The sequence below is a fragment of the Hipposideros armiger genome, unplaced genomic scaffold, assembly GCF_001890085.2.
Source record: "Hipposideros armiger isolate ML-2016 unplaced genomic scaffold, ASM189008v1 scaffold_834, whole genome shotgun sequence".
NCBI classification, from domain to species: Eukaryota; Metazoa; Chordata; class Mammalia; order Chiroptera; family Hipposideridae; genus Hipposideros; species Hipposideros armiger.
In genome coordinates this window covers 306,622-334,492 of record NW_017732184.1, presented here as the reverse complement: position 1 = coordinate 334,492, position 27,871 = coordinate 306,622, and the positions used below count along the sequence as shown (strand labels likewise).

General features: G+C 36.4%; 1 protein-coding gene across 5 annotated transcripts in view; it reads right to left on the bottom strand.

The window, feature by feature from the left end:
* Positions 1-27,871, bottom strand: part of STK33 (serine/threonine kinase 33) — a 162,015-nt gene that overhangs the window by 8,387 nt on the left and 125,757 nt on the right. For 3 of the 5 annotated variants that reach the window (XM_019629260.1, XM_019629262.1, XM_019629263.1), the window contains 5 exons: positions 24,386-24,461; positions 20,049-20,161; positions 19,520-19,605; positions 6,320-6,526; positions 4,075-4,140 (listed from right to left, as the gene is read on the bottom strand). In XM_019629260.1, coding sequence (XP_019484805.1) covers positions 4,075-4,140; positions 6,320-6,526; positions 19,520-19,605; positions 20,049-20,161; positions 24,386-24,461 — 548 coding nt within the window. The remainder of the gene's footprint in view (positions 1-4,074; positions 4,141-6,319; positions 6,527-19,519; positions 19,606-20,048; positions 20,162-24,385; positions 24,462-27,871) is intronic. The other 2 variants (XM_019629259.1, XM_019629261.1) reach the window with 2 other exon arrangements.

Below are 27,871 nucleotides of genomic sequence, written 5' to 3'. Positions count from 1 at the left end.
GCATCCTAAATTCTGCCCAGCTAAAGATAAATGAACTGACCTAAGATTTGAACTGCTGGCTAAGAGACAATTCACAGTTTGTGTCCAAACTACTAAATGCCTGTTAAAACAAAAACATCAACACTTTTTGAAGGAACATAGTCAAATCCAGAGTCAGCAGAACATAACATTTCTAATGTCCAGAATACAATACTGAACAGAAATAACAATTAATAGAGACAGATCCTGAGATGTCCCAGATGTTGGAATTAGCAAACAAGAATTTTTAAAGCAGTTATCATAACTATTATCAGCGATGTTAAGGAAAATATGTTTTGATAAATAAAGGAGGTCTCAGTAGAGAAATGGAAATAATAAAAAAATGAAAATTTTAGAACAAAATATAATAGCTGAAATTAAATATTTGCAATAGGTTTAATATGAAAATGGAGATAACAGAAGAGTAAACCTGAAGATAGATCAATAGATTGTATCTAATTTAAAGAACAGATTGAAAAAAATGCAGCCTGAAGGATCATTAGAACAATATCAAATGGTCTAACATGTGAGTAGAGTCTCAGAAAAAAACTTTTTACAATGATGACAAAATTTCCCAAACGTGGCAAAAGACACAAATTTATAGATTCAAGCAGTTCAGCAAACCCCAGCAGGATAAATGTGAAGAACAAGCCTTGAAATATCACTGTCAAACTGCTGAAAACCAAAGATAAAGAGAAAATGTTGAAAACATTCAGAGAATAGTGACACATTACATATAGGAAAAGAGCATTTCAAATTACCAATGATTTCTTATCAGAGAAACTGGAAGGTAGAAGGCAGTAGAATAACATCTTAATAGTGTAGATCCAAAAACATGTCAAGATAGAATTCTATAAACAGAGAAAATATCCTTCAAAAATTAAAACGAAATAAAGACAATTTTAGATAAAAGAAAACTAGAAGAATTCATCACTAGCAGACATGCAGCACAAGAAATGCAAAGGAAAAAAAAAGAAATGCAAAGGAAGTTCATCAGGTTGAAGGGAAATCATACCAGATGAAAACTTATATTTTCAGAAAGAAGAACAACAAAAATAGTAAATATCTGGGTAAATATATAAGACAATTTTTCCTCTTAATTTCTTAGAAATACATGACTTAAAAGCAAAAATTAATGCTGTTTTGTTGAGTTTACAATTATGTAGATGTAATACATGTGACAAGTATAGCATAAAGTCAGGGAAAGAGATGAATAAACCCAAGTTAATACATCCAAATTGAGGCAGTATTAGTTATAACCCAACCCATTGGATTGGTTCTCCATACAGAAAAGATACACATAGCACATCCTACTATCTACAGTCCCTAATGGGAACTAAACAAAAGCCAGGGAGAGCAGGGAAATGATTTGAAAGAGTTCACTAATATATCGTTTTAACTATGGAAGCCTGGCTAAGCCTGTGGTGAAACCTAAGCCTTTACACAGGAGGTTCTCCCAGCGGGAGTAGAAGTAGGGACAATAGCATTGTTGTCTATGGATCCAAACTAGCAACTGGCATTGCAAACAGCATTAGATCAAAGCACAACAGATCAAGATTCATGTTAGCACCATCAATGATTTGTACCTGTATTAGTCAGTTATTGCTGCAGTGATGCTACTGTGTTTGGGAGGTCCCCCAAGTCACCCCAGGTTCCATGATTCACTAGGAGAACCCACAGGACTCAGCATATAGTTGTACTCATTGCTATGATTTATTACAGTGAAAGGATGCAAAGCACAATTAGCAAAGGTAAAAAGCACTTTAGGTGAAGTCCAGTGGAAACCACGCTCCAGCTTCCAAGGGTCCTCTCCCAGGAGTCACACAGAATGCATTTAATTACCCCAGCAACAAGTTGTGACAACATGTGTGAAATGTTGCCAACCAGGGAAGATCTTCAAGACTCAGCACCCAGGGTTCTTACTAGGAGCTGGCCATGTGGCAGCCTCTGCCTAGCACCTGCCAAAATTCCAGTCTCCCAGAAGGAAAGCAGGTGTTTAGCATAAACCATATTGTTTGTACAAACAGTTTAGGCACAGTGTATCATTCTTATCAGTTAATGGTAGCAACCTTCCCAAAATCTAAGTTCCCAGAAGCCAGCCAAGGGCCATCCTTGCAAGCAAACCTTTTCAAAGATAGGAGTTTAGGTCTGCTGTGTTAACTCTTTTCTGTACAACTAGGTAAGAAGTAACTACAAATGTCTCAGTAGCTTATGACAATAAACATCAATTTTTCTCAATTAGCTTATCTGTGCTAGGCTAGATTTTAGGCTTTGTACTGGATACATGTCCACTCCACAGATCTTCACAATTCCCAGAACTATGGCTCCCTATAGGCATGTTTCTTGGGGCAGGTGGCAGAAACACAAGAGAGCAAGTTAAATCATGCAAATGCTCTTAAGGTCTCTGGTTACATCACACCTCTATAAACATTCCATTAGCCAAAGTGAATCATGTAGATCAGACCAACAGTACTGGAGTGAGCACATTTCCTTCATCTACTATAATAGGGAGAATTGCAAAGTCACATGGCAAAGGGTATGAACGCATAAATCCCTTACAGGGAAGGATGAAATAATTGGGGAAAACAATGCAATCTACCACAGTACCCTAGGGACCTCACCAAACTCAAAAGGGCAAATGGGGTTAGAAACATCACCTTATCACCTCTGAAAATGATATTTCTTAGTTTGCTCATTAGTTTATTCTAACATCTATACCCAAAGGAGCCTTGAAGAAGGCAGGAAAAAACAAGGAATTTTAGTAATATTCTATGCAAGTTCTTTAGCAATATAATAATAAAAGTAATAATAGTTAACATTAATTTGTGCTTACCATATGTCAAGAGTGTTACATGCAAGACTTCATTGAGTCCTTGGTGGATGTCACTAACCCATTTTACAGATGAGAAAACAGAGGCCTAGCAACTTGCCCAAGGTCGTAAAGCTTATAAGTGGTGAAGCCAGGATTTGAATCCAGGCAGCCTTGATCTGGAGCCTGTGCTTTTAACCATTATGATATCTTAAGTGCAGTGCTTGGGCACATGTGCCAGACTGCAATGCTTCAATACTGGTGTACAAAAGTGTGCCCAAATTGTGAAAGTACCACCAAATCCACACATGATTCACATGGGCTCAGAGAGCTAAGATTTAATGTGTAATGAAAACTTTTCTCCTACTGAACTAAAATACAAAAAAATGCTGACTTTTTCCTCATAGAAATACATAAATATACCATAGTTCGACTGTTTACTTTCAATGTTATTTCGATTCAAACACTTCTTGCCTTTGAAGAACTGCTACATGAATGCATTCTGTTGATCAAAATAACTTCTGAAGTTTCTAAGCCACCTTGTCTTTTTACTTTCTAGACTAGGTAAAGGATCTGCTACATGTGCCATCTCCTATGACAACTGTAAAGGCCATGTTTCTGTCAAGGAAAATGATCACAAAATGATCACAAAAATCTTCCATTTTCATTAAACAAATATAGTCAAGGCTGCATTCAATAAATAATTTAACAACCGAGAAGTTTCTCCTTTATGAAGCAAGAATTCTGTAATGCAAATATAGTACTTCTATCACACCCGGAGTTTCTAGTCCCTCCCTCTACGATTATGGGAAGGTGCATTTGAATTACAGACACTCATTTCTCTCCCATTGTTTTCTGAGCTCAATGAATAATGAAAGTATTGTACTATTTATCAGAAATCACTAAGGATCCAATGTTAAAAAGGCATGCTCCTGCAAGAAGCAATGGTCTGCCAAGTGTCTCATCTGAAGATGAGTAAATGCTGTTGGAGGAGTTCAAGTCTTGTGTCTATCTGAGAGATTAGATTAAGGACCCATTGTAGGGAATTCAGAGGGTTACTAATAACAATGCATTATCTAGATGTAGTCAGCCTGTAAAACACAGGAAACACAAGAAAGAACATTTCTGTCCTCAAAGAACTACATTACCTAAAATAGGCTAAAAGTTGGAAATGAAAAGAAAAAAAGAAAGGACATTGCCAAATGCCAATCACTTGAAAACAAGTTTGAAAAAGTGAAGTGTGATACCTTAGTCCAAACATGAGCAATGAGGAGGTGCAGACTGTTTTTCCATAATGTCCAGGGCATTTGGAACTAGACAAGAGTTATTCAGGGAGAGAGGAAAGTGCTTAGTTCAAGTGGTTTTGTTTTTAACAAATCCTCACTTTCTCTGCTAGTTTTCCAAGAGCTCTGCCACTTATCTAAAAAGTGATTTTCCTGGCTTGTGAGAAATACAAAATCAGGGGCTCTAAATGGATTTATGAGATTCTCCAGAAGAGAGAACAACGATACAATGGAAAGCAGGAACTGCTGGCATATTTCCATTTAAATTAAAGCCAAATTTCAAATATTTTAATATAAAAAGAATCATATACATTTCCTTAATTTAGTAGGTGTAAATTATTTATGACATCAAATTAAGTATATGTATATGTGTGTGTGTGTGTGTGTGTGTGTGTGTGTGTGTATGTGTGTATAAAATGCCAAGCCAGCTAATAGGAAAATCTTCAATTTATGTTCAATAAAGGAATGCAAACATGAGTTTTTAAAATATTATTTTAAACAAGAATATAAAATATATACTGCTGCTAAGCATTGCAGGAGTTGTTAACAGAGTAGAGATGATAAAGAAAATTCAATAACTTACATTATGGTAAATATGATTATTTCAAAATATCTGAATCATTAAATGTTAAGTTTATTATCTAAACCAGGGTCGGCAAACTTTTGAGACGGAATGTACCCAAAGAGCCGCATGTGGTCCCTGAGCCGCAGTTTGCCAACCCCTGATCTAAAAACATTTGCTATCAAGTAAATGAAGAAGTTCCCAACCAGTAAATCAAAATCAATCAGTAGATCACTCCACTAGGTCTCTTTCTGCAAGTTTCTGACAAGATTCTTAGGATAGAGGGCTGTGGGCCAGCAATGCTGCCCCTTCCTGGGTGTGGCTCCCTCAGTCCCTCTCTCCACTCTGCCTATCTCTAGGCTTCAGAGGACTGAAAAGTAGCAACTCCTCACAAGAAGTCTGGGTTGTCCTAAGGTGAACACAGCCCCCACTGGCAGGATACTCAGGTATTAAAGAAGAGCTAAAATGTGTTCATTAGATGTCAGGACAAGAAAGAGGACAAACACACAGAAAACTTTTCCACAAACATAGAAACAAAAGAAAAAAAGGGGTTTGCGTAAATTGTCAGGTTATCCAGTTAGTAGAACATAATCCAGAATTAATCAAAATGTTATGAAATTTTAATCACCAAAAAGAATAAAACTACATTTAGCTCTAATAAGGTAAAATGATAAACCTATATAAATAGTGTTAGTTATCATAAAATTGGAAACAAATAACTGGATAATGTCATCACTTTTTTTCTAGGTAATATGTAAGCTCATTCCAAATTGTATAGCCTGGTAAAATAAAAAAATCATTGATTTTGACTATGGGCCAAATCTGGCACACCACCTGTTTCTGTCTATGTCTTTAAAAAAGCCTATGCCAGGCTGGCCAAGTGGCTTAGTTGGTTAAGAGTCGGCTTGGGATGCCAGCTCTGAGCAGCAGGGCCACCGGTTCGATTCCCGCATGGGCCAGTGATGCTGCACCCTTTACAGCCAAGATGGTGAACAACAGCTCGACCTGGAGCTGCGCTGCCGTGAATGGCCGGTGACAGCATAGGCTGCAGTGGGGCTGTAGTGGGCTGCCATAAGCTACCGTGAGTGACCGGCAGCCAGTGAGAACTGCCGTGAGCCGCCGTAAGCGGCCATCCAATGGCCGGCGACTGATCTGCCTCACCCGGGAAGAGCGCAATGATCATAATACCAACATGGGCCAGTGAAGCGATGTCCTCCACAACTAGACTGAAGAACAAAAGGACAGCAACTTGTATGTTCCCCTTCCCCAATTCCCCAATAAAATCTTTTAAAAAATAAAAAAGGCTATGCCTCTTTTCATGCTATAACAGAGTTGAGAAGTTCTGACAGAGACTATTATAGCCCACAGAGCCTGAAATATTTAATATCTGTTCCTTTATAGGAAACATTTGCAGATTCCTGCCCTATATAACCACAGATGTTAAAATAAACATGTAGGCCACATTGCTAAATCATGATGGTCTCAAGGGAGGAAAGGACTTTGCTTGCTTTACCATGCAAGTCCTTAGTTACAAACCAACGAAAAAAGACAGAGTTACAAAATACATTCCAAGTGTTGTGAGGGTACTTTACAGTTTGGAGAAATGAAACAGTTGTTCTTCCTACTTATTTTATTGGATCTTCCTACCTGTTTTTCCTCGTCTTCATGTGAAGTGCTAGTGACATCATGGACATTTCCGCTGGGTCCACTGGCTGGGTAACCTTTCAACTTTTCTTGAATGGACCACTTGTTCATTTGATCTGTTGTGTTTTCCTCATCACTTCCTGGATTATTTTTCCATTCTTTCATCATTTCTAACACATTGGTTGGTCTCAATGAAGAAAGTGCATTGCCCTAATGTTAACAATGAAGTTTTGGTGTTAAAAAAAAGTTTAGAAAATTGAAAGAATTCTTATAGCTTTTAGAATATATTATTATATATTCCCCCAAATTCAGTAAGTCACATGGAAAAATTATAAATGGCAAAACTTCTGATGCCCCTTGGAACACACTCTCTGTACTGACAGAAACACCTCAAAACTAACGGGAAAGCTGAAAGAAGTTCCCCAAAATCTAGTGAGCCCAACACTAAGGGCAAGCCTATATAGTATCAAAATGTCTAGGTAAAAAATAAATCTAAATTCAGTTGATCAGTCAAGTGCTGTATCTAAGAATATAAATGTTTGATTTGAAAGCCCTTAGTTAGCTGGAAGATTTAGATATAAGGTGCTCATTTGATTATAACTGATTCAGTGCACCGTTTTTATCCCAGATGTGATTATACAAGATGTGATCAAACAATATGGTGAATATTTAAAGAAAAAAATTTATTACAGTAAAAGACACATTGCCATTAATCCCCCTCAAAATACATCCCCTTATTCGAACACATTTATCCTGTCGTTCTTGCCACTTTCTGAAGCAGTTCTGGAAGTCTTCTTTCATGAGTGTCTTTAGTTGCGCTGTTGTGACTGCCTTGATGTCCTGAATCGATTCAAAATGTTTACCTTTCATGGTCATTTTGACTTTGGGTAAGAGCCAGAAGTGCCAGATCCGGTGAATAAGGTGGATGAGGACACACTGTAATGTTTTTATTGGACAGAAATTGCTGTACCAGAAGCGATGTGTGACACAGAGCGTTGTCATTTGGAGGATGAAACTGCCCATTTCATGTTAATGTGTTGTTCATGATCCGTGATTTTATGGCACACTTTAAAACACACCTTCTCTCAACCGTAGCTAGCACCCGACTGACTACACCAAACAAGTTGAAGCTTGTCACATACGGTTACTAAGTTTCGATGTGCCCTGTATCAAAGATCCCTGCCTTTCTGTTGGATGGCACTTAGCAGCAGCATTCACCACATTTTTTTATCACAACAGAAAGGCTCTGTGTCACACATTGCTTCTCGTACAGCAATTTCTGTCCAATAAAAACATTACGGTGTGTCATCATGCACCTTATTCACTGGATCTGGCACCATGCGGCTTCCCCAAAGTTAAAATGACCATGAAAGGTAAATGTGTTGAATCAATTCAGGACATCGAGGCAGCCATGACAGTGCAACTAAAGACACTCATGAAAGAGGACTTCCAGAAGTGCTTCAGAAAGTGGCAAGAATGATGGGATAAGTGTGTTCGAAACAAGGGGGTGTATTTTGAGGGGGATTAATGGCAATGTGTCTTTTACTGTAATAAACTTTTTAAATTTAAACATTCACTGTACTGTTTGATCACACCTCGTGCAATACCAAAATTGAATACTTTATAGTAACTAGATTTTTCTCAAATATAATATTCCATTTAATGCCAAGAAATACATGAGTGCAGTCTCAAATGGCTCCTGCTAGACTAGGTATGCCGTAAATATTTTTTTCTCCTAACTCAGACTAGTAGAGAAAGTTTGGACAAGAAATTTGGATCATGTTTAGATTAAAATGGGAAGGTCAGATGTGAGCACAGCTATGGGGTGATTCTAAATTAATTTGGCATGTAGGTGGATTGTAGTATTAAGCATCAGTGACACAGAATACTATAAGATAGAGTACTTTAAAGGCAGCCATCTGAGTACACTATTGAGGATTTGTAGAGTTTAATATACTTGTAGTTAAAGATAAACATTAAGTATGGAATAGTAATAACTAAATGAGGATCATTATGCAATTAATTCCCCGTGGTTCTTCTATTTCATCCTGCTTTAAGAAGGTCTATATTCTTACCAATTTCGTAGCATTATACTTTTGGTTGCACTCATGCAACCTCTACCGTTACTTCCAGGAAGCCTTTCCCATGCCTTCCGCCAACCCATAGCCTACATTTCCTTCAAGCTCAATTTAAGAGACGTCTCTGTTAAGTATCCCAGAACTTCCAAAGATGCTGTCAACTTAAACTCAAAGCATAGACAGAGGCTCAAAGACCATAAAAGATTTGAAATCATTTAGAACAGTAGATCGTCTCAGAGCTCTCAAATGAATGAGTTCTGATCTCCAGGGCTCTGTCAACAGCTCTGCCTCGTCCCTGTGATCCATAGCTTCCTGGCTTCCTCCTGAACCTTAACCCTAATTTTCACATAATCACAGTGTCCAGGCTCCTGGAATGCTAGTACACACCATTTTGCTTCAACTTGATTCTTTCACTAGCAGACAGGGAAAATATGACATATGTATGTCTGTAATCCCAGTCCTCAATTGCTCTTACCTGATAAACTCTCCACAAGTTTATTCTTTGGATATTATAGTAGTCACTAATGCTGCTCATCCAACATTCCTTTCTTCTAGGAACATGGCAGAATTGTACTTCTCTACCTCTTTTGGGACATGATCATGTGACTTGTTTGGACCAGTGAAATGTGATTGAAAATGAGGCAGGATAAGAAGCCTAGGAAATTGACAATCCACTACAGGGTACAATGTGAGGTGCCTCACTGGTTGTACAAGTAACAAGTGACTGTATCCAGTACCTGCAACTGGAGAAAAGCAAGAACCAGTTTCATCCAGCTAGGCTGACCCCTATGACCAGGACCTGACCTTTAGCTAATTTTAATGTCATTTGCATTGCATATAGTATGACTCCCATCATGCATCTGATGCCATAACAGCTCCAGAGGAACCAAATAAGGAAGAAAAAGTGAGACATGGAGGGTCTCGTCCAGAGGGAGGAGATGAATGAATCATGTCAATGGGACGTCACCAATTCCCGTCTCAGGAGGAATAAATATCCCTAATCAGATATTGTGACTCAATATCTGAGTTTGCCAGCACTCCCCGCTTAAGTGTGTACTTTTGTTTCAATAAACTAACTTCCTGTGCTTTCCTGCATCTGTCTTGCTCTTGAATTCTTTCTTGCACAGAGACAAGAATCTGGTCACCGTTGCTCTGGGTTGAGTTCTCTCTTGGACATCCCCATGAGCCTCCAGTGACATTTCTGGTGACTTAGATTGTACATCTTCACCAGCGCCTGGACTTATCTTCCCAAGGTAAGAACAAAGCCACTTTTGTCTTTCGCTTTCTTTCCGTTTCCAAGACCGCCTTGGGAAGCCTCTAGCCGCATTGCAGGCATAGGTTGAGCACTTAAGAGCAATTAGGGCGCTCACACTTTAAGACTCCCTTGATAAACTGGTCACAGATCAGTAGATTAGCTCTAGGCGTCCCCACCAACATCAAGACAATATCCGTGCAACAAGGTACACAGTTCCACAATCATACATCTCCCCTTTTCCCTGCAGCAATTTTCTGTATCAGGATTAGTACAGCCTCCTGAGAGTCGGTTGTCTCAACTTTTTTATCTGAACTGTTGCTCTGGGTTGAGTCCTCACTTATAAATCCCTGTGAGCCTCCAGTGAGAGGAATGGTATGTCTCACTCTGGGTGGAAACTAGGAGATACCAAGCAATTTGTCTCACTGAAGAAAGTGAGGCAATTCATGCCTTAGTAACTATAGAAGCACAGAAATGAGGCCTCCCTCAGCCTAGGTCTCTGAGTGAGGACAAAATAAAACAGAATCTCCTCTCTTCCTCACCTCCTCCCAGTCAATGTGCAATGGAAGGCATCAAGAACACTGAGATTTGGGGGTCACTTGTTACCGCAGCATAATCTAGTGTATCCTGATTTACATAGCAAACGAACATCTACATTCTGTAAGTCACTTCCAAACAGCCTTAAAAAGAGAGCCTATTGTACAACCAGCGTACCCAACATAATTGCAATTATTAGAGAAATCACATGCAATTAGTACCATGTGATAGCCCATTTATTTAGGCAGTCCTTGCTTTGCATGAGCCTGATATGCATGAATTTCAGTCATCATGACTTAAATAATATCAACAACACAGTTCAAACTTCAGTCATCATGGTATATCCACTCTAATTGCATAAAGTTCCAACTTCACTGCTAGCTCTTTAATCCACAATCACTATGTAAAAGATAGATGTGCATCATGATCAGTAACCAATCATGTCACTTCATTCACAATCTGTTGGTGACTAGACACTGTGCATCTGCTATTAAGTTCACACACAGACAGCAAGTGTGCAGTTGTGTTGCTTCATCTCCCAGAGAACTTGTCAACAAAGATGAAAGTGCAGTAAAGAAATTAAAAGTGATAATGCTGGAAGTGAAATCTGAATCAAATACAAATGGAGTAATAGAAGAAACAGCTGACCATGGGAATGTGGATACCCCACCATCTGAGAGAATCTAGCTATGCAATCAAGGGAACTTAGTGAAGGCAAACTTATCAACATAAATGAAAAAAAAGTGGCTGTGACAGAAAGGATGAATATGCCCCAGAGAAAGTGATGTCCGCAAAACATTTGACATTAAAAGAATTTTCAGAGCTATTTCATCACACTGAAAGCACAAAGGATAAAATGTTGGAAGTTGATCCAAACTTAGAAAACAGTATTAAAGTTCACCAAGGCGTAAAAAAGGTGCTCCTCTCTGCATAATAAGTTATATGACAAGGAGAAGAAGAAGGCAAGCACTGTTTAAACTAATCTTGATAAGTTTTTATAAAAAATAAGACAATTTAATTCTCAATATTTCTAATGTTTTAAATTATAGTTCACTAAAAACATTAGTTTTTACTTTTGTTTCATTCCCTATATATTTTTAACCAACATTTAGAGTTTTTAATGTTTAACAAAAATTTTAAAGATCATGGAACAATCATAATTTTTCCCACTGATTATTAAGATCTCTTTGCACAGTTTCACCCTGCATTATTTTTATAGTCCTGCACTGCCATGCAAAGCAAGGATTGCCTGTATTATTTCAATCTGCATCTCTGGCAATCCTTCAAGTGCTCAGTACATATACATACACCCAAGAGCTTGGACTGACATTCTGCATGCCTAAAGTAAAGTGCCTTTGTACTCAGAGAAATGACCCTATTTCTCATTCCAAAGAGACTGTGGAGAAGAGGAAAGGATCCAGAATGGGAGCATTAACACCCCAAAAACATTTTACTATTTGGAAATTTTTAGCTCCTGGCTTCCTTTATTGATTTGTGATATCAAACAGGGCACAAAGGGTAGTATCAATCCCAGGCTTTCCCTGTTGTCTAAAGCCCAGCCAGTAACTTACCAGACTACCTTCTTTATTGCTCGCTAGCAGTTGGAAGAGGAATTGAATCACATGCTTGGGTTGACCAATGAATAAGTATCCCAGGGCTGTGTCATCAGCCTTCTGGGTTCAATTTGTAAGAAATTACAAATGAACCAACAAACTAAACAAAAATGGGTGGAACTGTTAGGCTAGACACTAGATTGTACGTCACGTCACCATCAGAACACTAACCTCTGACCTCCCTTTATTGGCGGTATTCAGGGGGTCAGACACGCTGAACTCATTAATGACGATGGAGCAAATGGCAAGAAGGTAGCAGTAACAGGGATAATCTGAGGCTATCACAAGTAGAAACCCAACCTTTTGGTTAATAAATTTCTACTTGTTTAACAGATTGTTGAGACTATTTTACTTTGAAAAACTGGAAAAATGGACACTCATGGAGGAGAAGCATTAGTCAAATACTAAGATTTGGATTTGATACCTTAGTAGACATGTCCCACAAATGGAGACCCAAGCATATGCCCTCATCTAACAAAATTTGCCTTTTCAAGGACAGAGCCTATCAGTATTTTGTAAACAATACATACTATTTCAAATGAATGAATGAATTATACGTATTAGCTAGGGTGAGATGGTAAGAAACATAAATTCAGCAAAGCTAAAAGGAAACATTGTGGGTATTTAGCTTATAGTTACCATTTTCTACTTTTTGTAAGTAGCTAGAACTCTTTCTTCATTTTGTAATGTTCCTAGGCATAAGCTTTTCTTTTCAATAGAAAAATGGAATAGTCACTTTATAAAAAAAATATATAAAATCCAAATCAAAACAATGAGATGTCAATTTTCACCTAATAGTGGATATAAATTTAAGTTTAATAGTACTCTGTGTTGGTGAGGTTATGGGGAAACACTCCCTCACTTACTTACTTTTGGAAAGGGTAAATTAGCAATAATCTATCAAAATGTGTAATGCGCGTTGTCTCTGGCCAGTAATTCCACTGTTAAGAATTTATCCTGCAAAGGGCCGGCCGAATGGCTCAGTTGGTTAAGAGCTCGCTCAAGAGTTTGAGCTCTGAGCAACAGCGGTTCGAGTCCAGCCTGAGCTGAGCAGCCGCTGAGCTGCCAACAGGTAGCAGGATGGCTCAGCTAAAAAAACAAAAAACAAAAAAAAAAAAAAAGAATTTATCCTATAGATAAGCTGACACAGTATGCAAACATATATTTCCAAGAACATTTGTTGCACCACTCTTTGTAATGGGAAAGATCTGAAACAATTTAAATGCTCCATATTCATAGGGGATTATTTATAAAATAATAGTGTACCATAGTTTGGGATACAATGCTGCTTTTTAAAAAATAAGGAAACCTTTCCAAGATATATTAGATAAAAAAGAATAGCTTACACAATAAGAACCCATTTGCGTAAAGTATATACATAAAAATGTACAAAATGCTTTTGAAAGACACATAAGAGACTTAACAATGGTATTTTAGTAAGAGGGAATGAAGTTAATGGAGGAAGTTATTTTTTCTATTGTGTTTATCATTTAAATCATTTATCATGGTTAATCTCAACTATTACTTTTCTATGACTAATAATGTAAATTACAGTAGGAAAAGAAATCATGTAAGTTGCAGATACTCACAAAGGACTGACAGCACCCAATACAATCACCAAACATGTCCTAATGGGTCTTAATGAGCCCAAGACAGCAGCATATCAAGGTCGTAGCAACCACTAAAGCAACTGTGTGCCACTTTAAAGTTCTTCCTAACGAAGTCATCTCAGAGATTTTTTTTTTCCCACAAGTATAGCAACTATGTGAGTAGACAGGTTAGTATTGATATTCCTATTCTTCACGAGTAAATTTCCTGAGAAATTTAGTAATTTACCCTTATTCCAGAAGTGCTGGAATTTTCCAATTGCCTGCCAAGAATTTCTAGCTAGAGGTGTTGCTGAGCCTTCAATGCTATATTGTATATATGAAAGTTGCTAAGAGAGTGTATCTTAAAAGTTCACAACACAAGAAAAAAAAAACTGTCACTATGTGATGTGATGGATGTATTAACTAAATTTATTGTAGTAATCATTTCATAATAAATACATATATCAAGTCATTACGTTGCACGCCTCAAATTTATACAGTGTTATGTGTCAATTACATCTCAATAAAGCTGGAAAAATAAAAGCATATGCAATATATTTCAAACCGACATTGTTTTAACTGATGTATATATACACCTGACTGTACATGAAGATTTCCCAAGGGATGTGTGGGCAGGACAGGTCGCAGGAAATCAAGTTCAAGACCCTCAATTTCCAATGATCTATGCTTTTTCAAAAGTCATCTGCTTGGTTGAGGATTTGCAGTAATCCTTTTCATATTCTTTTTCTTAAATCAGCTTCTTCTAGAAGATGCTTGTTATTGTACATGTGTTCATTTGTGTGTGTGTGTGTGTGTGTGTGTTTGACAAAAGACTCATATCTAGAATATATAACAAACCTCTATAAATCAATAAGTAAAAGGTATAAAACCAAATAGAAAAAAGACTAGAACAGGCATTTCACAAAAGAAGACATCTAAAAGGCAAATAAAATATAAATAAAGGTGATCAATTTCACTTGAGGTTCAGAAAATGCAAATCAAAACCACAATGAGATACCATTATGTATCTACCAGAGTATCTAAATTAAAAACATTGACAATAACAAACATTGGAGAAGGTGGGGAGCAAAACTAGAACTCTGGCACATCCCTGGTGAGTGGAACAAACACTTTGGAAAAGGGAACAAAGGAACTTTTGGGTGGGGGATGGACAAAGGAGAAAAGTCACATAAATTCAGCTGTGATCATGGTAATTCAGTGCCTTTCAGGAGCAAGCCATTGTGAAAACAAGTCAAATATAAAGTGCTCTCTATGTAAGCCAAGGTCTAGAGCAAAATAGCTCTACCTGTCTTTACAGCTTAATTTCCCACTACTTCCCTACATGTCTTCTAGGGTTCTAGACAAACAGAACTATTACTATACTTCATATTCTCTGAATATACTTCTTTTTCTTCTGTCTCTATATCTTTGTAAATTTCTTTCTACCCAGAATTCCTCTTCTTCTTACCATGACTCCAACATTAATTTGTACTTTTAGTCATTCTTTTAGAGCCAGATCACATATTACCTTCACTTTAAAGTAGTTTTTGTAATCCCCTAAAGGGAATTATAGCTCTCTTCTTGAAAACCTAATAGTACTACTACTGTATTATGTTCTCTATATAACATATGTATGTTTATATTGAGTATATATTTTATAGAGTAAATTTTATTATATGTTATATGTAATATAGAGTATATTTTTATATATTTAAATATATATATCTATACACACTCACACACACACACACTCACACACACACACACACGACATTCTCATTCTCTGCCTGTGTTTTTGTTTTAAACCCTCTACTAGACTGTGGGCAGGGACTGTACCAGGCTCATCCTTGTGTCCTCTACAACCCACAGTAGTTATCCAATAAATATTTGTTGAATTATTAAGTATACATTAATCATTGGATATTGAATAAATCTCCAAGGTTCCTGGTTCATGAGCTGCTTGTTAACATAATTTTTATAAAAACCCTCTGGGCCTCAACAGCATATTCACATATAGAAGATTATTCAGAATTTAAGAACAACTAAAGATAGTAATATAAAGGTAAGAGTATTCACATATTTAAAATGAAAATATACAGTAGGGAAAAAAACGACAATTAGGCATCATAAAATTTCCATTTTCTTATGTAGAATGTGTATGTTAAGGCTAAAGGTCAAAATTTATAGACCAAAACGTGAATAACAATTTTTAAATTAATGAACAAGGCAGTTATTCACATATTAGTTAAGATTGCTCTGAAATTAGACCCTACACACCTTGCTTACAAGCACTTTGCAAAGTATGACTATAAAGCAAAGTACACTGTAATTTGTGGTAAATTACTCAAGGGGAGAAAATGTGTTTTATTCACCTTTGTACCCGATAGTGCCTTAAAATAAAAATATGCTTGTTAAAATCAATATAGACATTTAAATGATTTGTCCCACTTAAAATAAGCCACCTTGCAAGATTGACACACTATAACAATCATTTCCTTCATTTCTAAGAATGTACAATTGGTCTCCATCATCTGTGACAAGAAGTTAAAATTCTAGCCTGAGATTCAAGTCCCCTCACAATTTTCTTTCCTTTTCCAAAAGTCTCATTTCCCACTTCTTTCCTCCAAGCATCTTATCTGCCAGTCAAATTGAACTTCCTGATTTCACACTTGCTTGCCTCTGTACCTCTGGTCATTTGGCAATTTCTTATGTCATTTATCATTTTCTTCCTTGCATTGTATCCTATATATAGTTTGTTTCCCTTACTAGACTGTGCGTTCCTTATGTCAGAGACCATGTCCTAGATATCTGTAACTATATTTTATTACCTAGCACAGGGCCTGGCACAGGGTAGGTACCAAACAAAAAAGTTGAAGGGAGTGTATGAATAATACCAATAGAACGCAAATCTGGAAACAGCTTTTTGACATGCCATAGAAGAAAATCAATTTATAGGAGAATTCTTAAATATAAGTAGACATTAAAACTATCTGGGAAACGTGTCTAAATAGCAAATTTTTGGTGTTAGTTGCCACCAGGGGACTTGAAGGAATACCAAGAGGCAACTGTGTTATCTAATGAGAAAGAATAAACTCCTGAACCACTGTTGAGAGTAAAGAGGACAAAAGGAAGAAATGGACACAAGAGGCTAACAGGCACACTCCTGGCAATGGCAATCATCATCAAACTCGTCCTTTGTAGGAAAGTCATTTCTTGGCTGTTTTTCCTTATATCTAATCTTTGACCTTTGAAATCAGGATGACAATATGTGTTTATTTTAAGCTCCATTCACTTAAATGTACATAGAAAAATAATGATTATTTTTCTCAGAATACTCTTCAGATATGTACCATGTCTCAAAATGCACAATACATAGGTTAAACCATAGAAACTTTTATCTGATAAAGCTCTTTGAAAAAAAAAATGTTACTATCTGTGAGATATTGCAAAAGATAAGCTCTGGTTATAAAGCAGCAAGACACTGAGAGAACTAACATGTTCTCTTTAGATTATTTCAAACAGAGGGTATGAATTAAAGGAAGTAAGATTTCAAGTGGTTAAGAAGAAAAGAGTTTTTTTGCCTTTTAGAAGTTTATAAAATGCCAGTATTCTAAACTTCATACACCGAACTCCTTAGGATAATCCGATATAGTTAGTACATGCTATTTGTCACTTCTCTATCCATTTGGCAAAGACTACACAGAGACAAATGTTACCGAGGCTCAAAAATGGAGACTTCTGGAAAAATGACCAAAGCCAGAAATAAAGCTGTACTAATTAGAACACAAATAATTAAATGGCCAAACCCGAATGTTGTGTGATGCTGAAAAGAGATATATTTCTAAGGCATACCATCTGCTTTACAGTTTTTGATTTTGCTGTACTAAAAATCCACTCAGTACAGTTTTGTAATGATCTATCTAACTGCTAGCTCATTTGCACAATTACTTTAGGCCAGAAATACTTATTGCACAGAATCATTTGAGAGATCAACACATTCATAGAAGAGGGCAGATGTAACACATTTTTTGAGTGAAGACTATTTTTGTAGCTCTTGTAGAAAAAAATATTATTCAAAGAAATGATTAGAAATTGCCAAAGGAAAATTAGAGAATTTAAAAGCAGAGTGATATCACTATAAATTTAAGGTATCTAAACTTATCTGGGCCTTCAGGGTCACCATCAACCTCTCTGCTGGCCAGTCTAATGGGAACTTCTCATTCTCCTCTTGACCTCTCAGCAGCACTTACCTGCGAGCTGATTGCTCCGGCTTTCGCATCCATTTTTCTCACTAAACTTCCCTGGCAACGTTCTCATAATTTTCCTCCTTCCTCATTAGCTATTCCTCCTCAGCCTCCATTGCTAGCTTTTCCTCTTCTAAATGTTGTAGCATCTAAAGACAGGACCTCTTCTCCTTTCTACGTATCTGTATTTTCTTCCTAATTTATCTCTTCAGCCGATAGTTTTACATGGCATCTATATACTTACGATTCCCAAATTTATATTTCCAGCTCAGACTTCTCCAGCTCCAGACTCATATATTCTATTACCTATTTGTTATCTCCACTTGGATGTCACACAGGCATCTCAAACTTAGCATACCTAATACGGGTCTTGTGATTCACCACCCTTCCCCCAGAAAAAAATATCTATTTTCCCTTCAGGTTTCCACATCTCAGTAAATGGCACCACCATCAAATCATTTGTTAAAGTAAAATCTAGAAGTCATCCTTGATTCCTCCATTATCCTCATCCCTCATCTAATCCATCACCAAGTCTTGTCAATCATACCTAAAAAATATATCACATTTATTTCTCTTCAACTCTATTGCTATCATCCTGTCAAAGCCACCATCGTCTCTCAGCAATACTACCACAATGTAAGCATATCATACACCTCCAGTATGTAATACAGTGTCTAGCAAGTAATAGTTGTACAATAATTTTTTTCATAGATAATTATTGTTCAGCAATATTCTGATGTGTCTTTAGACATCTCCAGTCTCAGTACTCAGACATTTTCTGTGATAACTACAGACTTATTCATTTGCTGAGTCATTCACTCATTCAGCAATTATTTATTGAGTATTGTATTAATTGGCATTAGGTTCAATTGCATAGTTTACAGTATCTTAAAGATGACAAAAGTTTGTTTCCTACTCATATAAAAAAGTCTAGAAGTAGGCACTCGAGGGCTGCCTAACAGGTCTGTGAGCTAAGACCCCTGGTTTCTTGCATCTTGTTGCTGTGGCACCCTCAGTTTATAGATCCCACTTTATGGTCTAATGCAGCTACTCAAGCTCCAGCCATCCCCTCTGCATTCCAGCCACCAGGAAAGAAGACAGGCATAAGAAATGCCATACTCCCTCCATGTAAGGACACGTCCCAGAAATTGCCCCTACTTCCACTTAGATCTTACTGACCACCTCAATAACGAGCAAAGACAGGATAACTAGCAAAGAACACTAGACAGCAATGTTTCCAGTTTCCAGCTAAGCAGATCCTCATCAGCATGAACAAAGAGAACAAATACTGAGGTAAGTAGCAGCCTCTTCCAAAGTGCCTATTGTGACGAGGTAATGCTGTGGGTACAGGGATATAAAGATGAGTAAGACATAGGGTCTATGCTCAAGGTATTTAGTCTAACGGAAAAAACAATATGTAAATGAATAATTACTCAAGATTTCAAGCTAGGTATTAGCCACTGTTAGGAGACGCCGGCTTTTCTGAGTGCGCAAAGATTCCTTGCATCCAAAGAGGTAAAGAGAAATGGACGGTTCCAGTGCTTTATATCACTAAAGTACACAGGCTCTTCAATATTCCACAGCTTCAATAATAAGCATTTCTCAGCTCTGTTCTACTGGATTTGATACCTTCAGGACATGAAGCCAAGCAAAGTTCATTTAAACCTCTAAAATATATATATAAAATCAGTTGTGGTAATAGTTTTAACAGTTTGAAAATACTCATTTCAGAAATGTGTCAAGACTCCATAATTTTAACTTGTCAGAGGATGAGACAAATTGACTGTTTTAAGAAGACTATATATAAACTATAAGGCTGAATGAAAAGAAATAAGCAATGGTAGCATGTCAAAAAGAAAAAAGAAAACAAAAAGTAATACTGTAACTTACTGTTAACCACTGGTTATCTAGTAGCTCCTTTGCTGTGATTCTGTGAGCAGGATCTACTTTCATAAGTTGTTTCAAAACACTTTTAGCTGCAAATAAAGGAAAATCCTGAAAATCTTATTTATCTTAACTACAATTAATACATTTCCCAATTTATTTGGAAATAGGTCTGTATGACATGAAGGAACAATGTCAATTATACAATAAATATCAGTATAAATGGCTAAGAAATAAAGTTTAAGGCCTAACGTGAGGCTTTATTGCCTGGATGACCTGGTTTATATTCTATAGTAAATATTAACTAGGTGATCAGCAAACTTCCTCTTTAAGTTTTGCTATGTATTTTCTGTTTTGGTTGGAAGTTTTGAGTATAACAATCACAGTGAAGCTATTCCTATTCCCACAAGTAAATAGTATTTACCCTCTGAGTAAATTTAATGACTAAACAGAGGTTTAAAGTATTTCAATTACTCGCAAACTTTCTTGTAATTCTGTATATTTGCTTTAATAATAACAACAAATGTATATTTACCACAATCACTTATGGAATCCCAGACTGGATCATCAAAATGTAGTTCTCCCTTTCTTATTAACTCAAAAAGCTTCTCTTCTGAGCTTGCCAGAAAGGGTGGTTCTCCACATAATCTAGAAACAAAGGCAATCATTTTTGTTTATATTTTTTAAAAATCAAAATAAGGCTATTAAAAATTAAGTTTCCACAGGACTTAGAAGTACTGGTGCTTCATATTTAAGTAAAGGATAGCAAGAAGGATAGAAAGGAAGACATTGAAATGGTTAAAGATTTTGCTTACCTTAGTTCAGTCATCAGTTCAAATGGACGCTGCAGCCAAAAAAATGAAGAGAAGGCTGAGACTCGGAAGGGCAGCAATGGAAGAATTAAAAAACATCATCAAGAGCAAAGATGTGTCATTAGAGACCACAGCCTCATATTCCCAATAACTACACACAGATATGAAAGGTGGACAGTGAAGAAGTCTGAGAGGAAAAAAAATGGATTCATTTGAGTGTTGGATGAGAGTTCTACAGATACCCAGAACCACTAAAAAGATGAACAAGTGGGTCCTAAAGCAAATTAAGCCTGAAACATCGCTGAAGGCAAATGTGATAAAACAGCTGTCCTACTTCAGGCACATTGTGATAAAGCAGGGTTGTCTGGAAAAGACTAATGCTGGGGAAAATGAAAGGCAGCAGGAAAAGAGGGAAACCAAATATGAGATGGACTGACTCCCTAAAAGAAGCCATAAGCATGGGTCTACAGGAGCTGAGCAGGGCTGTGGAGGACAGGACATCATGGACATCACTCACTCACAGGGTCGCCAAAAGACGGAGCCAACTCAACAGCATGTAACACGCACAGGAAGAGATGGGCACCTCTCTGGATGTAGAAATGGAAGCAAAACAGTTTTGCGAGACCAGTGCTTGGCTCTTGAATACATTGAAAACCTCCAGATCAGCAAATGACCCAAAGCTCTCCCAAGTGGGGAAACATTAAGCTTAAATGGGGTTAAAATACAGGAAGGTGTGTGTACACAGCAATAGGTGCAGATAATAGCGGGGGTATTCTTCACTGTAAGGGTAAGGTAATGCCTAAAGTACATAATCCAAACTAAACTTATGGATAAATATACTGAATCATCAGAGTCCAATAAGGGTTATCAGAGTCTAATTAACCATGTAAGAGTTTTATTCACGTGTTAGCAAGACTAAATCAAGAACAACCCTGGGAATGTCTACAGGGTTTGAGTCAAAGCCAAAAATCTATACAATGACCACAACTCATCAAAAATAGTATACAAAATGAAGACAGTCTGGGTAAGGAAAATCAGATGATGATGATTTGACCCTTCAGTCTGGAAGAGTGAAAGCTGAGTATACATAATGGCCAACATCATAACACCACGAGCGGCATGTACTAAGTGAACACGGGCTTATTTTCACACCCTGTAATACAGGACTGTGTGTCTTTGGAATCTTTTAAGAGGGAGTGCTGTACCATGTAAACATCATGAAGAGCATGCAAGCCTAGATGTCAGCAGGTAACTCAGTCCAAAACTACAAAAACATGCTTGAAAGCTGAGTTCAATTCTTTGTACATTCTCAACAAATGTTAGCATCATCATTATTGTCAACACTGACTTCTGACTTCTGTATACAACCAGATTTTCCCAGTGATAACCAGACAGAAGTTGGACCTGGACTCATCACACAGACACTTCTGTATGTCTGTTCTCCAGCTCTCAAAGTTGTATTTTTCCGCTTTATTACTAAAAGAATAAAATGGCATAACTCCATTCAACTTTCCAAATGCTGGTCCATTATGTACATAACTATAATGATGTCTAAGTCTCTTTTAACAGTTACATTTCTACTGATTTTTTAAGCTAGATTTTTCTTTAAGTTCCTTAAAAATCTTTCCCATAAACATTTTCTGAATAAGTCTAAATTTCATAAATATTATACCTGAAAATGATGGTGATAATATGATTTTCCTAGAGAAAAAGTTGTCTTCATCCTAGTCGTCTATCAAACTAGGCTGGACAGTATAGTTTTTCATTTACCAATAGGTTCTTGTTAAGAGATAGATATTTATGAAATTGTTCTACAAACTCTTATTTAAATACTTTTTACTTCTCCAGTTCATTCTGACCCTCCTCTCTCTGACCTTACTTGCCTCACTATTGTTTACTTTTAAAATGCAATATTTAAAAAGCCATAAAAGTGGTCTTATGAACAATTACTATCTATTGTAACAAGTATAGGCCAGCAAAAGCCCAGCTCATTGAATCTGTTAATAACCAGTGATACGCACATTCACCAATTCCTTAGCTGCTCCTGCACTGCCTGACTAGCATGCAACCATAGCTTAAGGGCTACGTTTTAAAAATTCCATTTTTTTCGGTCCTTTGCAATTTTACTTACATAAGAATGTATCTAATGGTTGGTCAATCAGCAGCATGTGAAATTTTATGACAGCAATTTTCTGCACATCCAGAAAAGGGAATCCAAGACATGAAAAATGCCTCTTAAAGCTTTCCTATTATTTTCTGTTACATTCATAGGAATCAAAACAGCAGAGGATATACCCATAAAGAATATTTATGTTAATTTCACCTTGAGAAAGTATGTTATCATTGTCCAATTAAGTAGAAATAAATCAGGAGTAACTGATAAACAAGAAAATAACCCCCCTGGAGAAGGTAATATGTTTGTGCCCTTGGTAAAGGAAATTATAAGACCAGTGGGCTCAGGCAGATTAATGAATAGGCACTGATTAGCTAAGTAACAGTCTACTGTAAAGAAAAAAAGATGTCATTATGATGCTATGCAGCCAGAAGCAGAAAAATTAAAATTATATCTTTAAGAAAGAGAAAAAAATTTAACATATTTATACACTATCACTTTCCTTTATGTCAAATTCAAGCTAAGAAGGCAGCAAACACGTGAACTCTGTAATATTAGATTAACACATATTATATTTGACTTGTGCTGTCTACAAAGTCTTGAGATCACAAAACACTAATTTGAAATGGTTATATTTCTAATTAAAGACTAAGGCTCAGAATTTTTACAATATGATTCTAACCAGCACAAAACAAATGATCAAAACTTTGTGAATACATTTATACTTTATGCAATCTAAGCAGTTGATGTATGTTGACCATCTGAGTTACAGCTATAATCACATCATCCAATTTCTACTGCCATTTCACAAAACTGTGAAAATGTAACTACTGTGATGTCAATATTTAGAAATGATCTGGAAGAGATGGTGTAGAGTGAAATCTTCAATATGACCATAAAACTAATGTTGCATCAACATAAAAATGTTCATATTCACCAAGAGGCAGAACAATGGTCGCTAACTTTTCAGAACACCTCTTAGAAAATTCACTTTAATTCAATTTAACAAATATATATATATATATATATATTGAGCACTGACTACATGCCTACTATTGTACCAGATACCAGGGATGCAAAGATGAATAAGATCTCCGTCCTTCATGAAATTTAGAGCAAGGAAAATAGATACAGTACACATAATACAGTAATTATATTACAATACGATCATCTGGTTTTTAAAAGTGCTATGAGACTACAGAAGAGTGAACAATTAATTCTATCAAATTTGCACATGTGCAAACCTTCCTGGTTAAATATTCTTATTTTATTATTTTGTTGTTCTTTCAGCATTACTGTTTTGCATGATTTCTGCATGTTGCCTTAAGTTGAAAGTATACATAATGAATGTAGTGACTCTGCTGATGTAGAGCAAGAGTTAGGGAAATGGAAGGTGTCAGTGTTTGACTTGGCCGCACCCGGAAGTGAGCTTAGTGGAGAAGAACAAGAACATTCTAGATAAGAGGAACTGCATGAGCAAAGACCCAGGGGCAAGTGATGCAGGAATCTGGGCTGAACCTCTGTCTAGTTAGTGCCCACTCCCCACATATGCCCGGTCCACAGGGTGGCTCTAGTGCCAGGGCCTAGTACTTTCCTCTACCTGATGAGCTGTAAGTGAATCTCTTGAGAAAACACTGAGTAGCTTGGTTTGTAGCAAAGGATCAGGAAGGTTTTAAGGCCAAGTTTTTCACTTTGCTCAGTTCATACAGTGCATTGAAGCATTTATAGATCAATGAAAGGCAAAGCTGAAAGTTATAAATTTATAGTGTTAAAAACATACTGAATGGGTGTACTTGGCAACTAATAAGAGAGCTTTTAGAGTGACTTCCCAATTGTTTTTTTCAGTAGCTTTTTAAAAACTATACTGTTTAGGTTTAATTTAAAATCTATGTAATCCTATTGTCAGAGACCATTCATTTTAAAGTGTGCATTTATCAGGCTACTTACAAAATGTACATTATGACACCTATGCTCCAAATGTCACACTGCTGGCTATAGTCGTGGGCATTGATAACTTCAGGGGCTGCCAAACAAGCAGAAATGAAAAAATATTAATAATACAATAAATGACTTTTAAATGCTTAAACACAAAGCATGAAAAATGTGCTGACATGCTGTAATTTACTCCCCCACAGGGAGAAAGAGAACCAACAGCAGATGTTAAATGAATAATGGACAGGCCTTAACTGCATCCTCACTCCTGCAGTTAGCTTCCAACAGAACGACGGCACAAACGACAGAACTGAACGCACAACTACACTTCATTCCTTTGAAATTGTTAAGAAAGGATATTACAAAGATTGTGTAGTTATAGAAGACAACAATATCTGTTCCTTTCCAAAACTAGAATTGAATTACATGCCTTAAGTGGGTACAATTTAAAGTGATCTGGATTCACAGAAAAGCTCAGATAAATGGTTATAAATCACTTTAGTAAAATAATAATAATAATAATAATAATAATAATAATAATAACATCACAGCACTCCCACGACAGAATATGAATTATTTTCCACGTCTTCTAAATGACAAAACTAAGACAAAGAAAGAGTTACAACATAACTGGATGGAAAAGCCCGTTAGTCACAGGATAAGGGCTGGGAGCCCAGGTCCTTCTGACTCCCCAGCTCTGTGCTTCTTAATTTACAACGGGTTCACAATCTTTTCAAAGTAGAACCTTTTTTTTTTTAACTTTAAGTAGCACATTTTTTAAATGATTAAATTTTTTTATAATGGCTGGCTTTTAAGAAGCTCATATATGACATTTCAGGATTATGTCAATTATGCTTCTACACCAAGGGATCAATGATCTTTCTTTAAGGTAAAAGTAAGAATAAAAGAGTTATAAACATAAAAATAAAATGTGTATATATTTCAATAGAACTTTAAAATTTACAAAGTACTTTTGTATCAATTATGTTATTTGTATAAATTAAGAATCTTGTGAGATAGGTACGTAGGCATTTGACTCACTGTGCCAGTGAGGAAACTAAGGTTCAAATGTATTAAATGACTTGCCTCAAGTTACAAAGGTATTTTTATTTTGGAAAACAGTTTCAAGCTCCCGGACCTACACACACACACACACACACACACACACACACACACACACAAACTTTTTTAACGACTAACAGCAAATGGAATTTCATTTCCTCTGCCTCTTGTAAAAGGTACTAAAAAGCTACAAAAAGGAGTCCAAAGGTAAACCAAAGAAAGAGAGAAAAGGCTCAACTATAGATAATTAACAAACTGAGTAATTTGTCCCTAAATCATTAAAAGTTAACTAATATTTTCCTTTAAGCAACTCCTTGTATTCTTTAACTCTACTTAACCACCTTAAATACTAAATCATCAAAGTTCAAGTTGCCCTTTGGCCATGTGTGTGTATAGGACAACTGGCAAATTCCGGGATTAGATTCTAGGAAGGATCTCCAATAGGTGCATTGCACACACAGCAGGGGCCCAGATTCCTGGTCTTCACTCTTTCAGAGTCATCTTAATCACCAGGGGCATTTCTACTGCACTGTCATCACAGCTCTCCTAGGGAGGCAGAGGCCACAGTAACTGTGCCAAGGAGCCATTTAGGAAGTCAGCAAGCTCTACAAACCATCTGTCTCCCCTCTTGTTCTCTCACTTGTTATCAGTGTAGACAGCTAATAAGCAGGCATAAAACTCAGGGTGCTTGGATATATTTTCCCCGTGTAACTACAGAGCAGATGTCGTTTGCCAACAGGAGGATATGAACAGAATCTAAAGTAGCCTTTTCCCAAATAAGATAAAACAATTTTGAAACTTTATGCATCAAGTAGACAAAAAAACAATGAACTAGGTATACTCCTCAGCAATAAAAATGAATAAACTACTGATCTGTCTCAAAATCATTACATGGAACTGAAGACGACAGACACAAAAGAATATATGTGTGATTCAATTTATATAGCGTTCTAGACAAGCAAAACTAAGCTATGGCGATAGAAATCATTAGTGGTGATTGGGGTCTGGATGGGGGATTGACTGTGAGGAACACAAAGGAACTTCCTGGGGTGATAGAAATGTTCTCTATCTTCACTGGGGTGGTGATTATACAAGTATGTACATTTCTCAGAATGCACTGAACATTATACCTTAATACTTGTGCATTTTATTGTAAGTAAATTGTATTTTGGCAAAATAGATTTTTAAATAAATCTACTGAAAGTACAAAAAGAATTTCTCAAAGCCCCATCTTGGTGACTTTAATAACTCTCTCAGAAATCAAGAGCAGCAGCAAGCAAACTTAAATTAACAATATGGAAAGTCTGAATCACAAAAGTACCACATTTGATTTTATAAACATATACATACAGAAATTTTTGTGCTCAACAAACCAGGAATATGCATACTTTCTAAATATCCAATGAAGCATTTACAGAAACAAATCATGCGTTCAATCACAAAGAAAATTCCTAAAAGTTGAAAAAGTTTTAAGTCACAATTGCTACTACAACGAAGAAAACCAGACAGAAAAACCAAAAGGCTAGGGAAACTAATACACTCACATGAGCATCAATCACATCCCAAACACCTAGAAAATTCTAAAAGCACTTCTAAATAATTCTGGGATTAAAGAAGAAGACTAAAGCTAAAATTAAGACTATTAAGAAATGAATAACAATTCAGACACTGTATATGGCAAAAGAAATGGTCAAAGAAGTATTCAAAGGAAAATATATAGCTTTGAATGCATTTATTAGAAAATAAGACTAAAAATAAATAAGCATTTACCTTAGGAAGTTAAAAAGCAAACCAAAAGAAAGTAGAAAGAAGGAATTTAGAAAGATAAAAGCAGAAATTAATGAAAAAGCAAACCAAATAACATTAGACATGGTTCTTTGAAAGCCCCCAAAACTGGCCTAACCATTAACAAATTTGATAAAGAAAAAAATAATTATCAGTTATTACAAGAGCTAAAATTGAGCAACAAGTGCCATGTACAGTGTTAAACACTTTACATATATTTTCTCATTTAACTCTCATGTCAGATAAGAAAGGTATTATTACCATCCTAAATACATTCTCTCCTCCTTTCCCTGTTTTATTTTTCTTCCTTAGCATTTGTAACAAAACAGATATTTTACTTTTTATCTTGTTTAATGTTTGTGCCAACATGACATTTTTACATTTTGTTCACTGTTGTATTCCCAATATTTAGACCAGTGTCTGACACAAAGTAGATCCTCAAAAAGTTTTTGATAAATGAGTGACATTATCCCTATTATGTGATGTAGAAATTGCAACAAAATCAGTTACATTGTTTGCCCAGGGCTAATCAGGTGTTAAGTGGCAGAGCTGGAATCCTGAGTTAGCCAGGTAATGTCAGAGGCCATATTACATCATACTGCCTTCCTAAAAAAATATTAGGACTCAATAGGGGGATGTAACCACAGATAAACA